Genomic DNA, 17,282 nt, shown 5'->3' on the forward strand with positions numbered 1-17,282 from the left:
AGCCAGTGATGTCCAGGACAGGACGAGAGCTGAGGACTCAGCAACAAGTTTACAGACTAACTTCAACTTTACTAAAAAATCAATATGATGTGCACAACACAAAACAAACCATGATTAACGAGGAAGTTAACTGAGAAGAAACTAATTAGAGAATTCATGAAGTGAACGAATGACATAAAAATGACAGATGATGCATGAGAAGTGCTGAAAGAGAACCATCACATCAGATGATGAAAACTGACAAACTGAACTGTTGTCATGTTGGAAAAATACAGTGACATCATATTAAGTTTTTTATTTGACATGATGTTACAGCGGACTGATGTCACACATCCACAGATGTCGCAATGAAGGAGTTAACAGGAGAAATCCCCTGCAGGATGTCAACGTTCTTCTTTGGTTACACACATCATGTCACACGCTTCTGTCTGTTCATTAAAGGGCACTTGGGATTTAAAAGCCTCATTATATGTTTGGCTCACACAAAAATTAGTTTTCATGATTTCAACACAGGATCAAAAATGAAACTAATCCCAAAGTAATAAAAAACACGTTTTATAGGTTAAATATCCAATTTATTTACAGAGAGATTCATGTTTGTGTATTGTGTGTTTATGTGTATGTATACCTCTAGTATTCAAATGAGTTGAAGCATTAGCATTAGCATTGGTTGAAGTGAGCACCGAGGTTCACATCACTGCATCTCTGGGGACTTTTATTTTGTCACTCAGGAAGTCCTGAATAAAAATGTTGTCTCCACTCTGACTGGACAACTCATTCATGACTCCAGTGACTCACTTCCTTGTTTGAACTACGGCAAGCGTGAAGTCCTTACACTAATCTGACATCACACCCCAACACACACAAACAAACAACACTCTGCCTCCTCTGTGACTCTGTGGTTTCTTGAGGAGCTCCTGAATGCATTGTTAGGTTGATATGTGTATGTGTGTGTGTTGAGGCCTTATGTCTCCTTTCTGTCTTCTCATTTGTTCATCCTCTCAGCCAGCTGTTGTCACATCACTTTGTGTGTCACTTCCTCTGTCAGCTTTCTCCTACATGTCACTTGTATCCATCCATTTTCTTCCACTTTATCAGGGATTGAGTCACGTGGGCAGCAGCTTGAGCAGGGATTCCCAGACTTCCCTCTCCCCAGACACTTCCAGCTCTTCCAGGTGGATTCCAATGCGTTCCCAGGCCAGTCGAGTGACATAGTCCCTCCAGCGTGTCCTGGAACTTCCTCGGGGCCTCCTCCCGGTGGGACATGCCCGGAACACCTCCCCAGGGAGGCGTCCAGGGGGCATCTGAAGCAGATCCCCAAGCCATCTCAACTGGCTGTCCTCGATGTGGATGACCAGTGGCTCTACTCTGAGCTCGTCCCAGGTGACAGAGTTCCTCACCTTATCCCTAAGGGAGCGCCCAGCCACCCTGCGAAGAAAGTTCATTTCAGCCGCTTGTATCCAGGATCTTATTCTTTTGGTCATGACCCAAAGCTCATGACCATAGGTGAGGGTAAGAACATGACTGGTAAATCAAGATCCTCACCTTTTGGCTCAGCTCCTTCTTCACCACAATGGACCGATACATCGACAACATTGCTGCTGTCGTTGCACCGATCTGCCTGTCAATCTCACACTCCCATCTTCCTTCACTCGTGAACAAGACCCCAAGATACTTGAACTCCTCCACTTGAGGCAGGAACTCTCCTCCATCCTGGAGGGGGCAGACCACCTTTTTCCGGTTGAGAACCATGGCCTTGGATTCTGAGGTGCTGATTCTCATCCCAGCTGCTTCACACTCAACTGTAAACCTCCCCAGTGCATGCCGAAGGTGCTGGCTCAAAGAAGCCAACAGGACAACATCGTCCCCAAAAAGCAGAGATGAAATCCTGTGGTTCCCAAACTGGACACTGGACACTCTCCAGTCCCTGGCTGCACCTAGAAATCCTGTCCATGAATATGACGAACAGGACCGGTGACAAAGGGGCAGCCCTGCCAGAGGCCAACATGCACTGGGAACATGTCTGTTTTACTGCCAGCAATGCAAACCAGACTCCTGCTCCAGGAGTACAGGAGCACCTCCCGCATGATGCCGTGGGGAACATGGTCGAATGCCTTCTCCAAGTCCACAAAACACATCTGGACCGGTTGGGCAAACTCCCATGAACCCTCAAGTACCCTGCGAAGGGGTAATTTCTATATTATCATATTGTGTTTATTTAAGTACTGACAAACAATGATGCACAGAGTGCATCACAGAGTACGTCAGTTTCTGTGTGGCCTGCATTGTCCCAGCAAAGAATGTCCTTTGTTATTAAAATAACAAGCCATGGGTAATCCTCAATGCCAGAAAAAGCGTGTTCAGTGCAGGTAATAGGGATGAGGTGAGAAGGATACCTGAGAGTCAAAATCATGGAGGCCAGGGACAAATACAACTATATCTGCACCTGCTACACAGTGTGTCAGAGTGGTCAGCAACACTGGGGCCCCTCAGAGGACTGTGCTTTCTCTCTTCCTCTTCAGCCTCTACACCACAGACTTCATCTACTGCACAGAGTCCTGCCATCTTAAGAGGTTCGCCGATGACTTGCCCATAGTTGGACATATCAGCAAGGGTGATCTGACTGAGTACAGGGCTCCGGTGGACAACTTTGTCACATGGTGTGAGCAAAACCCAAAACCATCTGCAGCTGAATGTGACGATGACCAAGGAGGCTCCAGTGACACCCATCTTCATCCAGGGGACTGCAGTGGACACTGTAGAGAAATACAAATACCTGGGAGTGTACATAGACAGTAAATTGGACTGCATTAAGAACACAGATGCTGAGTCGCCTCTACTTCCTGAGGAGGCTGAGGTCGTTTAACATCCGCTGGACGATGCTGAGGATGTTCTATGAGTCTGTGGTGTCCAGTGCTATCTGTTTGCTGTTCTGGGGCAGCAGGTTGAGGGTGGTGGATGCCAAAAGGCTCATTAAACTGATTCAGAAAGCCAGTGATGTGGTGGGGCTGGAGCTGGACTCTCTGATGGTGGTGTAAGAAAGGAGGATGCTGTCTCAGTTACATACTATCTTGGACTTTGTCTCCCACCCAGTCCACAATGTCCTTGTCAGGCACAGGAGTTGGACAGACTGAGTCCACCACGATGCTCCACAGAGCGGCACAGGAAGTCATTCAGACTTTACACATCAGACTGAGAGACTGCAGTCTCACTGTGTTTGCTGCTGTTTCAGCACACATACTTTTATATTATGTTTATTTTTACATTTTAGACATATTTTTATAACAATAACAATTATTTGGCCTGTTGCTTTCTTATCTTGGTTGGAACATCTGTAACAAACCCAATTTCCACCAAGGATCAACTCCACTTTTTCATCTACTTCAGCGACCTCATCCTGTTCTTCTGTTTCATTTCTTCACTTTGCTGAGACCAAACATGACCGTAGTTATAAAAGTGTGCTCACCCTGACTGCAGCTGCATTAGTGCATCAGTATCGACTTTTGGACAATCAGAGGACAACATGTTTGTGAGAAACACGTGTCAGGTGAGGTAAAAGAGGTTAACGGCTTTCAGTTTGATGACACTATGTCTGTTTGTTTTTTCCTGCTTTGTGTGGATGCAGCAGATGTTTTGGGTCATGCATGACAGGACTTACCTGAGTCTTCACGTTGTTAGCTGCCCACACTTTGTTACTGTTGGCCATGATTTTTAGTGTTGTCAGAGCTGAGCTGGCAGAGGCAGAAGTGGCTTCAGTATTTACTCTGTACAGACTGTTCTGAGACTGTGAACAGGATCAGCCGTGTCTGCTGCCACCTACCGGTTCAGCTGCTCGCTGGTCACAGCCCTGGAACATGGATCTGCAAATACATGTACTAAGGAGTTTAATGAGCAGAGTTTAAACTCTAATATCATTGATCCTCAGTCTGCTTCATGCTAAAATCCGTCCTTATATTGATTTCCTGACATAAGATCTGTTAACTTCTATGCCTGATACTCATCTCTTTCATGTTCAAACAGTTCTGTGTCACTCTGAATGTGAAAGTAAATTTACATGTGCTACATGATAAAACAATGCTGTGACAGTACCTGAGGCTCAATGGACAAGCGTGAAATAAAGACAATAGAAATAGAAATAGAAATAATAAGCAATAAAAATCAAAAATAAGAATTAGAATTAGAAATTGAAATTCTAATCTAACTTCTTGTGGGATGATATTAGAGCTCAGAGGTAACAGTTAGATAGATAGATAGATAGATAGATAGATAGATAGATAGATAGATAGATAGATAGATAGATAGATGACTTTTATAATCCCTGTGGGGAAATTAAGTGTTAACCCCACAGCAGCTTGGTGCATTCACTTGCCAAACAACATGCATACATACAAAGTTAGATAATTTTTTAGGAAAAAAAAGGTATTAGTCAATAAAAATTGAGTAAAGTAGTAGTCTCATTCACTGCTCAAGGATCTGGCATGAGCAGATGTGCTGTAGAGCCTAAAGGCACTTGGCAGGAATGATTTCCTGTATTGCTTCTTTAAGCAGCTGAATGAGCCTGTTGCTGAAGCTGCTTATGCTTGTCCGGGATTTTATGCAGGGGGGCAAGGGAACTTGTCCATAATTGCCAGCAGTTTTACCAGCATTCTGTCCCTGAACACCGCCTCCACGGTGACAAGCTCAAAGCCAACTGCAGATCCAGCCAGTTATTATTATTTACCAGTGCTGTCAGCAGGATCTGCTGTGCTAATATGCTGGATCCCACCTTTTACAGATGTTTTAAAAATATATAAAATATTGTGTGTATATCATTTATTTTTTATTTTCCACTTTTTGATAATGTACCTCAATTCTAAATGTTTATATACGTATAGAAACACGCTTCTATCATAATCTTATGTGTTCGTAATTGGGCTAATTGATGTTTTAAATCTATTTATTAAATAAAATTACTCTTCTCTGTATTGACGATATTTTAGTATTTTTACTTTAATTATATTCAGTTTCATTAACATTAATCATTTTAATGTTTTCATTCTGTATGAACGGTATTTACAGTGTTGTTTTATTATTTCATGCTCAAAAGCTTTGACACTCAGATGCTGGTTGTTGCTTTTACAAATTTCAGAGCGTCTCCTGAATGTCTCAGGCTGAGCGATGACAATTCACATCTCGCGAGACTACACCGCCCCGGCGCTGTGTTGACCTCATCTTCTCTGCGATCTCGCGGTGTTTGATCACTGACGGCGTTTGGAAATGGTGTCGGAGGGGGCGGGGTGCAGCAGGAGGGAGCAGAGATGTTTGGAGGCTTTTTTTTAATATAAAATTATTTATTTAAATAAAAATGGCCGCCGTGGAGAGCGGAGAGGAGAGACTGTAAGTGGGCTTTTTACATTTTATCCTGCATTAAAGCGCCGTCGCTGCCGCCGCTTCCGACCGCCGCCGAGTGTTTTCTATCGTGTGTTTTATAGAAGTAAAAGTGCGTTGATTTTTACCCCGGCCTGTCTCGGCGGAGCGGGGTTAGCGGGAATACGTCACCAACTTACTGCTAAGTCTGTACTTTAGCCGCTGCTGTAGCCGGAGAGGAGGGACGGACGTCAGCTTTAGCTTAGCCCGCTCTCTGTTCGCTGCCGGGCTACTCTGACTTCCACATAAGTCCCCGGGAAGTCAGGCTGTGGGTCGGCGGCGGTGTGTCCGCCACAAACATGACAGCCCCGGTCACCGGCGGCGTGTCCACCAGCCTCCGTCACAGGGGCAGGTAGCTAACAGGCTGCTAGCTCGTTAGCAAACACTGAGAGTGTGCTTTCATCTGAGGAGGAAAAACAGTGAGAAGTCAGAGTGTGTGAGTGTTTAGACTGCTGTTCAGTAACCCGGGTTTAGCCCTGCCTCCCTTTTCACACACACACACACACAGAGCCAGTTATGTGTTCCGCGCCCCCCACCCCCGGCCGCTAGCTCGGACTGGTGATTACCCTCATTAGCAGGCAGCTGCCTCAGTGCCGCTGAGCCAGGCAGCCCATTTTGTGCGTGTGTGTGTGTGTGAGATTCACTTCCTGTTCCTGCTCCTGCTCCTTCACCTCGACCGGCAGCTCGATCGTCACACACGGGTTCCCTCCCTAACGAAGGGTCACGTGATGCATCCGAGGGGTCACAAGGTGACAAACTGGACAATAATCAACATTTTCCGCACAGAATGATGTCCTCAAATGTGTCTCCTCCAGTGAGGCTCCGGTTGGCCGCAGTCAGGAAGAAGACCAACAACAAGACAGGTGTGGGCGTAGCTTTTCGGACTGAAACTAACAGTAATATTTATTATTGATCATCTGCAGATTATTTTACTGACCAGCTGATGAATTGTTTTGTTTATAAAATAGCGATGGCTCCCTGATTAACTTGTCAGTTTACTGCGTGGGAGAGAAGTGGAGACTTGTGTGACATGCTGGAAAGATAAATTTCTGGCATTTTTGCTTGAAAAGTGACATAAACAAATGATCATAAAAATAGTAATTGATTAATTTTGTGTTTATTAACTAACTGATTAGTTGGCTAATCATTGCAGCTGTAGTTCATTCAGTCTTTTTGAAAACTACACGGGGAGGTTTACGCTGCTCACACGGGCTCAGGATTTCGTGCCGAGGCGTGGAGGCCTCTGAGCTGCTGGCTGACAGGTTGGTCTGGACTGGGACCGTCGCTGGACCAGCAGCTGCTTTTCATCTCAGTGATGTAACAGATGATTCCTTGGTTCTTCTCTGTGTTTTCATAGACAGGAAGCTGCTCGGTTGTTGCAGAGTAAAGATGGCGGTCTGTGGCTCCTCTCAGTGATTCAGTGTCAGAGCTCAGCATCAACATGTCTGTCTGATGTCACTTCCTGTTGCTCTGAAGGTGTTTCCTGCTGCAACACATTTGCATACAGGTTTTGCTTGTCTCGAATCTCGAAACCTTCTGATTCAAAAACGTGGAAATGATGAAACCAGAAAAACACCAATCAAAGTGCGTGGAAATCGGAGAAAAACATATTTATAGTAATGTGGTATCAATTAAATTTAGTTTCGTGGAGATGTTGTCATAGTGCATCTGTGTGGATCACGGTGCCACCGTGTACCAGTACACATAAGTGGTATTAACAAAGTGAAATACTGACATTGTGCAACGCGCACTCAGGTGATCATGTGGCGTAAAGAATCGTTTGTTTTTTCTGGATCTTTTGTTTATCTGCTCATGAAGTCATAATGAATCCCAACCCAAGTACTGTAGAAGTATTTTGGTACTGCAGGCACACTCTCTCACACTCAGGCACTCTCTTTGGTCATGAATGTTACTCTTACCTGTGCATACTCGGCTGTAGACTGCATGGAAAGATGGGACTGAGGACGAGGCTCAGACCTGAACCTGCACAGCAGCGTGCAGTTAGACCGCCGGTCTGTCCGAGGCCTCGAGATCACAGAGTCTCAGAGAAACGATCTTCAGATGCTGCACCGTTTTATACTGCAAATCTGTCACACAACGAGTACATTTACTCACGTGCTGTACTGAAGTACAGGTCTGAGGTGCTTGTACTTCACTTGAGTATTTATATTCTCTTCCTCCGTTATATTGTGGACACAGATATTGTACTTTGATTTTATAACTTACTGCTTTTTCAGACTTCATTTCATTTCAGAGCCAAAGCAGAACATTTTTAAATTAATTTATTGGCTCAGCAGTCAGATGACAAAAAACACTGAATTTCAGATGTGATAATCAGTCAACTCGAATCGTATTTACGTGCGTGTAAATGTGTGTATAATCTTCTATGAACACATTTAATATCAGATACTTAAAGACTTTACTGAAGTACTTTTCTTAAAGTAATATTTGAACACAGTATGTTTCCTTTTACTCACGTTTGACTTTTGGGTACTTTAACAACACTGGTGTCGTTAGTTAATTCAGTTTTCAAATGTTAATTTTTATGTTAATATCATTTGTAAATAACTCAAAGATACGAACAGGTTCCCCATCATCATTTAATTTGTTCATTAAATTAGAAATAGCAGAAGCAGACCAGATATCATCTGTCTGTGGTGTTGTTAACATCACTTCCTGTTCACAGCGGTCAAAGCGCCGTCACATTCAGACTGTTAGAACAGAATGGTGATCGATCAGTCTGTGATTGGTCAGAGCCGAGGCAGCTTTATCTTCCCGCTGGTGTGTTCAGACACTGTCATTGGCTGTAACATAGCATTTCTGAAAGTCCACGCAGGAAGACAGACGTGCCGTCATGCAGGCTTTTCAGAACAAAAGCACAGACTTGACGCGATGAAGAGCATGTGAGTCATGTCCGGTGTGGAGACGGACTTTGTCTTGTCGGGCAGCTGACACGACTGAGGGAGGGAGTTTGATGGAGACGTTTTTGCGGTTGAGAAAAGAGGATGAAGAGCCAAAGTCTGAGCTCCTGCAGTAACGCTGCTCTCCGGTCCTGCCACAACATGAGGAGCGACCGGTGGCTAAGTGTTTAAGAAGAATAATCCCAAAGTCCCTGGTTTGCTGTCTTGCAGCTCCTGTGTGTTTCTGTACTGTCACTATCAAAATGAAGACAAAAATCCAAAATATGTTTTAAAAAAATCTCAGGCTGCACAGAAAATGTTGAGGTTCAGTTGGATTCTGTGCTTCACCGTTCTCTAATGTGGCCTTTCATGAACACAACTGGTGTCTGAGTGTTTCTGTAGTCCTGACACCACAAATCCTACAGATGTGGACAACAGTGCAGCCTGTCAGAAAGTCTGTCCACAGTCAGTGTTGACCCGTTCACATGGGATGAAATTGGTTGTGTGAGGGATGAAGAAGGAGCTGAGAGAAGAGTTCAGACTCCTGTCCAGTCACTGCTGGGTCTTGGCCGGGTGGTCAGATTGCTGGATTTGGGGAGTTATAAAATTTGTATAATCTTAAACAGATTTCTGCATGAATGCAGAATCTGCAAGGGACAAGATTTTGGTGACGGGAAAGAGAAGCGTTGGTCTGGATATCGGGGAGATTTCAGAAGCCCCGAATTATTGGCTGTTGCCCCAGAAACCAAATCATCATCATCAGACCATAGCCAGAAGGCTCAGAGAAAAGTGGACCCCACAGATTCTGCCATCCTAAAGGAGGAGTGACCAGCAAAACCTTGTGCAGATATGACTGTGTGGTGTCATTTGAGGTGTAATGTTAACAAAGGTGGTCCTATGTTTCCCACAGGGAGGAAGGTCAAGAGAGCGAGGAGGGACCTGTAGACCCCCAGCACCCCCACAGTGTAAGAGAGAGGTCCCACAGTAAGACCAAGAAGACCCGCCGGGAGCGTCGCCATGCCGACCGGGGAGTGGAGACCACATCATCAGCCACACGCTCTACCGCCGTGCTGCAGCCACAGACGGGGGCAGAGCAACAGACGCAGGTAAAGATGATTGTGAGAGGTCAGCCATCCTGGAGGGGCTCAGTTTTATCACCTTACAAACAATATGATGTAATCCAATATAATACGTCTTCAGGACGAGAGGTTAGTTACATGTCGCCTCCCTTCTGCAGGTGTCGGAGCCAGTGGCAGGCCCCTCAGAGGAGCCCGGATCAGAGTCTGCAGCCGGCAGTGAGTCCGCAGGTTCTCCCAGGCAGCGGCGCTCCATCATTCGGGACCGCGGGCCGCTGTACGATGACCCGTCACTGCCCGAAGGCTGGACCCGCAAACTCAAACAGAGGAAGTCTGGTCGCTCAGCCGGGAAGTTTGATGTCTATCTGATCAAGTAAGCCAGACCCTCTGCTGCTGTTGTCAGCCTTCTGTGACGACAGCAGTGCGTTTATTATGGCTGTTGTTTTTATCTCCTTCAGCTCGGAGGGAAAGGCATTTCGTTCCAAAGTAGAACTTATCGCCTACTTCCAGAAAGTCGGCGACACGACCACTGACCCAAATGATTTTGATTTCACTGTCACCGGGCGTGGAAGTCCCTCCCGCCGTGAGAGACGCCCACCTAAGAAACCGAAGGTGGTGAAACCATCGGGGCGAGGCCGCGGGAGGCCCAAAGGTACTCAGCTAGCGACACTAAGCATGCAGCTGAACAGTTTCTAAGTAAGTGTTCCTTGTTTTCTTTAATTATTTGTCTTACTTTTCTGTGTTTGTGTAGGCAGTGGGAAGATGCGGCAGGCTACAGAGGGCGTGGCCATGAAACGTGTAGTTGAAAAGACTCCAGGCAAACTGCTGGTCAAGATGCCCTTTGGCAAGGCAGATTCCTCCACTGGCACCACCTCCACTGCCTCAAAGGTGTGGTCAGTCTGTCCTACAGTCATCTGTAAATTTTTGAGATACAAAACACTCAGGGACATTGTAGCCCCCACCTAGAGACAAGTGAGCCCCACCGCCGTGACAGGTGTTGGGGTCCTGTGCGTTTTGAACAGGACTGCAGGCAAAGGCAGGGGTAACTGCAGTGCTCATATGGTTAATGATGGAAAAGCTGGACAAGATTTGAGAAAGTCTGAAGTCTTAATCGTTTTCGCCACACAATCTGTGCCTGTACTCTGTTTTCGTGTTTGTCAGAACTAAGAAACCCACTCTTGATGTGGTGTCAAAGACTGGCCATTTCAGGGTCCTCTGTGTGCAGTGTGACCCAGAAATCCGGTTGAGGCTAATGGCTTGGCTAGCAACACCTTTACTGCTGCTAGCATCCTGACCTGGGCCGCTGTCACCGCCAGATGTGTCCTTGATAGTTGGCCTTGTGCGGCGCTCGTCTACACAGTGCGGCTGCTAGCTGTTGTGCTGTGACTTGGCTAACCAGCTGTGTAATTATTTTGTCGAACACGTCAGGGTATACATGAGTTTAGTTAGTTTGAAAATGTAATGTTTGAATTTGAATTTGACAGTGTAAATCACTTTTTCCCACATACCCAATGTAAGTGCCCCAGTTTGAGAACCACGGTCCAACATGATGCAAAGTATCACAACTGTCAAAGTTTTAAAACTTCAAGTAACAGTGTTGCTGATGTTAATGGTTAATGTTGATTGATTGATTACAGTGTTAATTCCCTGTAGGTGCCATCTCCTGCCATGGTGCCAAAGTCTCGTCCTGGCAGAAAGAGGAAATCAGAACAGGAACTTACTGCCCCACCGCAGACCGCACCCAAGAAACGTGGCAGGAAACCAACCTCGGCCTCAGCAGCATCATCGCTCGCCACCACATCCACCTCTGCTGCATCAACATCTGGTAGCTCAGCAGCTGGTAGCTACACTGCAGCTGCCATTTTAGCAGCTGAGGCTAAACGGAGAGCAGCCAAGGAGTCTTCCACCAAACCTGTTGTCCAGGAAACAGCCCTGCCAATCAAAAAACGCAAAACGAGAGAGACCGTGGAAGAGAGGGAGAGCGTTCAGACTCTGGTGTCCGCAACAACTGAAACTGAGAGACGGGACACAGTAGAGGTGGAGGGAGATAAAGGCGAGGGAGCTCCGACCTCCGAGCCTCAGCCCGCCGCCTCTGAGCAGAGTCAGGCCCAATCACAGAAGCAGCCTGCTGCTTCAGATGAAAGCCAATCACATGGACACAAGGCGCATAAAGGGAGGAAGCACAAGGAGAAAACAGGAATAGCAGCAGGAGATGGAGCAAGCAAAGGAGAGGAAGTAGATGAAGATGCAGGTGATAAAGGAGGAGAAAGGAGTAGCAGCAGCAGCAGTAGCATTAGCCCATCAAAAAGTCACAAACGGAAGGACCGGCCGCCTCACAAACATCACCTTCATCATCACCACCACCACCACCATCATCATCATCATCGCCACCAACATTCCTCTGCATCCACATTGGATCAGCCTCCTCCTCCAGTCTCTGAACACCCAGCACCCTCCAGCCAATCCGGGCCTGATGTTGAGCCTCAGACTGTGCCTCAGCTCACCGCCCAACAGTCCCAGCACAGCCAGCAAGCTCCTCCCAGACCACAGTCCAAGTCTGCAACTCAGTCCCTGCCGGAACCTCGGCATCCTTCGCCACGCCACCAACCCCAACCGCGTTCCCAGCAGCATCCCCAGACCCAGTCTCCCACTCAACCCCAAGCCCAACCTCAATACCCAGCTCCCCAGCCCTCTCCTACCAGGCATGTCCTGCCCCAGCCACGGTCCCAGCAGTCCTCATCCCAAAGTTACGGTCAGCCCAAACCCCCTCCCCAAAAAACTCAGTCACAGCCTGTCCACTCCCCAGCCCAGCAGCGAACCCAGCTTCAGGCTCTGCATGCTCCACCTCAGTCTCCTTCTATCTTGCACATTCATCCATCCCAAACGAGGCACCCACATCCGCAAGCTCAGTCCCCCACAACAACCCAACCTCAAACCCAGTCCAGACACTCGTCTCAATCCCAAGCCCAACTCAAACAACAATCTCAACCCCAGACCCGGCAGTCACTGCAGCCTCAACTGCAAACCAGGACCCCAGCCCAACTTCTGACTCAATCAGAGTCAAGAATCCTGGCCCAATCTCAGCCTCAACTGCAGCCCAGAACCCCTGCTCAAACGCAGCCTCAGTCCCAGTCCAGACCCCTAGCCCAAACACCACCTCAAACCCTGTCTAGGACCCCAAGCCAAACGCAGCCTCAGTCCCAGTCCAGACCCACAGCACAAACGCAGCCTCAATCCCAGTCCAGGACCACAGCCCAAGCGCATCCTCAAACTCATTCTAGGACCCCAGCTCAACCCCAGTCCAGGACCCTAGCCCAAACACAGCCTCAGCCTCACCTGCAACCCAGACATCAAGCGCAGCCCCAACAGCAGACAAGGCACCTATCTCAACAACAGCACCAGACCCAATACAGACCACAGCCCAGACAATCTCTCTCCCAGCCTAGGCCACCCCATTCCCAACCCCAGTCCCAACCCCAAGCACAGCCACAGTTTCAGAGGATTCAAACACAGCCACGTCCCCAGCCCCACCCTCAGTTCACCAGGCCCCATATGCAGCATCTTTCATCCCACCGACCATCTGCCAGCCTATCCAGGACCAACCTAGTCCCTGCTCAGCAGAACCAGAGCGAACAGCCTCAAGATCTGAGTACTGCTCGGCCTGGCCGGGGGAGCCTGCTGCTGAGCCGAGAGGCCAGCGTGGAAGGCATCAGGGTAGAGGGCAGAGGGGAGACGGTCATGGCACCAGACAACAGAGATGTTTTAGGAGGTGAAAGAGGGTCGAACAGCACCCCCCAGAGGCCTCCCAGCTCCATGCCTCCTACAACTCCAGTAGTAGCAGGGGCTGGGGTCGGTCTTGTTCCTGGGGCAGATGGTAGGGCTAGGCTCCGGGCAGAGCCAGAGGCAGCAGGTGAGGGCAGGGAGCTCAGAGACATCGTCCCTCAGTCAGCTGTCCCCTGCCCCAGCCGGGAAGAAACTGTAGAGTCACGGACGGTCGTCAGCGAAAGAGTCAGCTGATTGGTCAGGCTGATGAACAGGCTGACCCATCGGTGGACTGACGGACTGAGTCAGCACCAGGCGGAAGAGGAGTGTGACTGGGCTGTTCATGGAGGTTTAATGATTGTACACTGTTTTCAGATAGACGGATGGTCTTGCAGAGCTGGTAGGACCGTTGCAGTTTCTGCTGAGTTCTTATTCTGTCTGGAGACTCTGTAAAGTTCTGGATTTGAGAACCAGTTGGACACTGAGGACAGCTGGAGAGGAGAACGAATATTGTCTTTTTCTAGGAAAAACAAACAAAAAGGAAAAAACGATAAACAAGTGTGCGTGTGTACATAATCAAAAGGCAGCTGTTGTGTCCCGCTAGTCTCCATGGGGAGGGGGAAGTAGTTTGGAACTAAAAACCGACGCTTAACAACACATTACTCTGAACGAAACGTTGCTTCCGGAATATAACCTTTTTTTTTTTTTTTTTTTTTTATTTCGTATTTTGATAGTTTGTTTTGTCTCTGTTATACAGCTTTAAACTCTGATATTATTGACTGACGGTCCCTTACTCATTGTCGTGCTGCTGACTGACAGTCTGTTATTTAAAGTCCTGCTCTTAACTGACGGCATCTCACTAAAACTCTTCGCGTTGACTGACAGTACTGAAACTAGTCCTCGACGGAAAGCCTCAGAGGTGATGTGGGGTGGCGGTTTGCACCTTTACCTGGTTTCACAAAAATTTCACAATTTATTTTCTTCCCGTTTTGCATTAAGCCCACAAAGAAGGAGGGTCAGTAATGTTTGTCATCAACTTCCAGACTGCCCCCTGCAGGTAGTGAATCTGAATCTGCACAGGCCTCATCCAGTCTTTGAAACTCATTATCATTTACAATATTTGAACAACTTGAAGAGTTCTCGGTTCCTCCTGTCAGACGCCAAAACAGCCTCAAAAACAGACGAGTCAGTTGTTGGATCAGAAAACCTCGAGCGGCTCATCGTTTAGAAACACAGCGAGTTGTTCTTCCAGATTAGAGATTCTTCCATCCTGGTCTTCATTAAATCTGTTCAGTCTTTTTGTTTCCAAAGGAAGCACTTTTAATAGCAAACCAAACCCACTTTTACAGTAGCTTTATTTTAGTTTTTAGTCTTAATGAAAGAGTGGGAAATGGAGTCATTTTTATTGTGTCTTCGTGTTGAATGTCTGGAACAGTTTGCACTCCTCCAGTCTGTACAATCAACCGCCTGCATGTCGCTCGGAGACCCTGCAGGCATTCAACCAGAGCAACACATACGCAGAGGTTGACTTCGTCGCGGTTTACTGTCAGCCAGAGGGACAGCGTTCTGAAGTTAAACCCTGAACGAAGTCCGATTGAGCTTTGTGTGGAGTCGCATGTGCTGGAAACTCAAAACTATTCAGTGAGCTGAAAACCGACTGTGGTCCTGTAAGTCCACATATGAGAGCGCGAAGGAGAAACTCCTTAGAGACAGTGAGAACACGTCCTGCAGGACTGCACTCAGTTTGAAATCCACATTCTGCAGTGGGCGCACATGGAGCAGGCATCACTGGATCACAAACGAGTTCTTATTGTGCAATGAAAAGCTAGCCGAACGATTCAGATCTTTGATAGTTTTTAGGAGGAAGTTGGCATGAAAATGTTGCTTTGGTTTATTTATTTCATTTTCAGTGTCAACGTTTCGATGGCTCTGAGTCCCCTGATGATTTGTAGTTGAACTGTCAGGTGCAACAGACGACTGTAAAAACTGTATGTCACGGTCAAAGGTGACGTTTATTCACCTGAATGAAAATTGCTCACAGGACGTCACAAAAACAAACGGGTTTTCTTGGTTCTTGGAAAGTTTCACAAATATGAAACCTTAAAAATTTATAACACAGACAGTCACGTTTGAGCTCAGACGTGTCGTCTGTAATGGAGGCCTGAACGTACTCCCATAGGTGGACGTCGGCACATGCGACACACACAAACGTCTTCGGTAGATGGTTGTAGTGTTTGAGTCCAAACAGATGCCCTCTGATGGTGTGATTTGCACCACATGGACCCTCGCACATTCAGACATGAAAAGTATAATTTTTACTTAAGCCTGAGTGGAGGCGCCACATCACAGCCTTTAACTCGTCCATGAGTTGAAGCCAGATTGAATCATCAGGGTGTTTTCAGACCTGTCGTTAGTTTGGATGAGTAAACTCATGTTCTCGGTTCAGAACCAAAGTCAGATGAGGATGTTCTCTGTTCTCTGACTGTGGCAGGAATAAGAACACAGAAACAGGAAGAAGCTCAGAGACCTCCACTTGTTCACCGGCGAGCAAAACACAGCTGACTGCAAAGTCATTGTAGCTCATCAGACTGGGATCAGATCATGACAAAGGAAACACTCCAGAAATGGTTTGCGACCAGATCCAGACCACTTCCTCTAAAGGGTCTCGTGGTTGTTTTGGTCTGAGTACAACTGCAACGACCAGAGTCCAGTTGGACCAGACTGAGCAGCAGGTCCAGAAACACCCCGAGGGCCGTCAGGCAGGACGCCTGAAGAAAACCAAGAGGTGACTTCAAACTGAGTGCAGAAACAAAACATGAGTCGTTTCCACACAATTCGCAGCAGAAACAAAACAGCCTCCCGCACAGCACTTAATTACAATAAAAATATTACAGAATCCGAGTTAAAATGAACTGATTGTATCACTTAGATTAAACTACACTTCAGATATTAACAGTGAGTTTTATGTTTTTAAAATGTAAGTAAACCTAAGTATGCAGTAAACATACCAAGACTGATCACTGCTCACAAATATGTTGCCATGGCTACTGATCTGGATCTTTAACGAGAAGCCCTGTGATTGGCTGTGGAAGCCGTAGTTTACTCCTGGTCCATCAGGGAGCTGCTTCAGACTCCTGGATGTGAGCTCTCACAGGTGGACTTACAGTCGCTGTTTGAGTGTTCGTGCTCTCTTGGTGATCGGTCGCCCATAAACTCCACACTTTGCACCTTAGTGTCCACACGACTCTGTGGGGGAAGCTCCAGCACTTTAACAAATGTCCGAAAACTGAGCTTTTCACCCCTCAATCAGAAAAAAATGAATGAATGTCTTCATCCCTGATAAAATAAATGTGCCTCGTTTAAACTAAAAGTCATCCAGCCCTCACCTGACGCACCTCGGTGATGTCATACAGGTGACCTCTGCGTACGTGGCGCTCCGCCTGCCGCCCAGTCTGCTCGGAGCAGTGAAGCTGTTAGCATGCTGTCTCTCGCGCAGACGCAGAAATCAAACGTCCCTCTGTGAACGGACTCACGCCACAGGACTCGACCCGGCACAAACTACAGTAACCAGCCACCATATTGCATGTTCCAGAGTTTAGTGCCTATAATATTGTGCGTCTTGCCAGAAGCCACCATGTCAGCCAAGCCATGTTGTGTTTCTAGACTTAGTAGTGATGTGTGTGGTGACTTCATAGTTGCTAATATTGAGGATGAATATTCTGCTTTTACTCTGGTTGGAATTCAGTGGAAACTCCAATACACTGTCGCTGTAGACAAAACTAGTTTTTACCTGTTTTCTTATTTTTCTTTCTAACTAAAAGCATTTGTTGTCCCCTGATGTGTGGTCGTCTGACTGATTGTAGCTCTCGCACACAAACACCTTCAAAATAAGGCGATGAAGAGTATCATTAGATCGTCCAGTAATCCGTCGCCCTTGAGATGAATACACATTTTGATCTCTTCTGTGTGTTTGGCCTTTTTTCAACGTCACATTTTAGTTATCTGCTCATGTTTCCGCCTTCTGACCAGTTCAGATCTTAAAAAGTGTCGATTGTGTTTGATTCCTCACATGCACTCACACTTCACAGTGACACATTTGTTTACAGGTTAATTTGCTGATCTATGAATGAACTGACTG

General features: G+C 46.9%; 1 protein-coding gene and 1 long non-coding RNA gene across 3 annotated transcripts; one reads left to right on the forward strand and one right to left on the reverse strand.

The window, feature by feature from the left end:
- Window positions 1-278: 278 nt before the first annotated feature.
- On the reverse strand, window positions 279-6,876 carry LOC124063467. Of its 2 annotated transcripts, none has more exons than XR_006844112.1 (4): window positions 6,051-6,876; window positions 5,547-5,809; window positions 3,659-3,860; window positions 279-1,428 (listed from the first exon to the last, which is right to left on the reverse strand). It is a non-coding gene; the product is annotated as an uncharacterized LOC124063467 (long non-coding RNA). The 2 variants fall into 2 exon arrangements; XR_006844111.1 differs by having other exon boundaries at window positions 5,973-6,876.
- mecp2 (methyl CpG binding protein 2) lies at window positions 5,252-17,105 on the forward strand. Its single transcript, XM_046397151.1, has 6 exons — window positions 5,252-5,376; window positions 9,217-9,412; window positions 9,544-9,755; window positions 9,841-10,034; window positions 10,134-10,270; window positions 11,036-17,105. Exons 1-6 carry the CDS (start codon window positions 5,345-5,347, stop codon window positions 13,397-13,399), a joined length of 3,135 nt encoding a protein of 1,044 aa, XP_046253107.1. The 5' UTR covers window positions 5,252-5,344; the 3' UTR covers window positions 13,400-17,105.
- Window positions 17,106-17,282: the final 177 nt, after the last annotated feature.

This window comes from Scatophagus argus, chromosome 8, assembly GCF_020382885.2.
Source record: "Scatophagus argus isolate fScaArg1 chromosome 8, fScaArg1.pri, whole genome shotgun sequence".
NCBI classification, from domain to species: domain Eukaryota; kingdom Metazoa; phylum Chordata; class Actinopteri; family Scatophagidae; genus Scatophagus; species Scatophagus argus.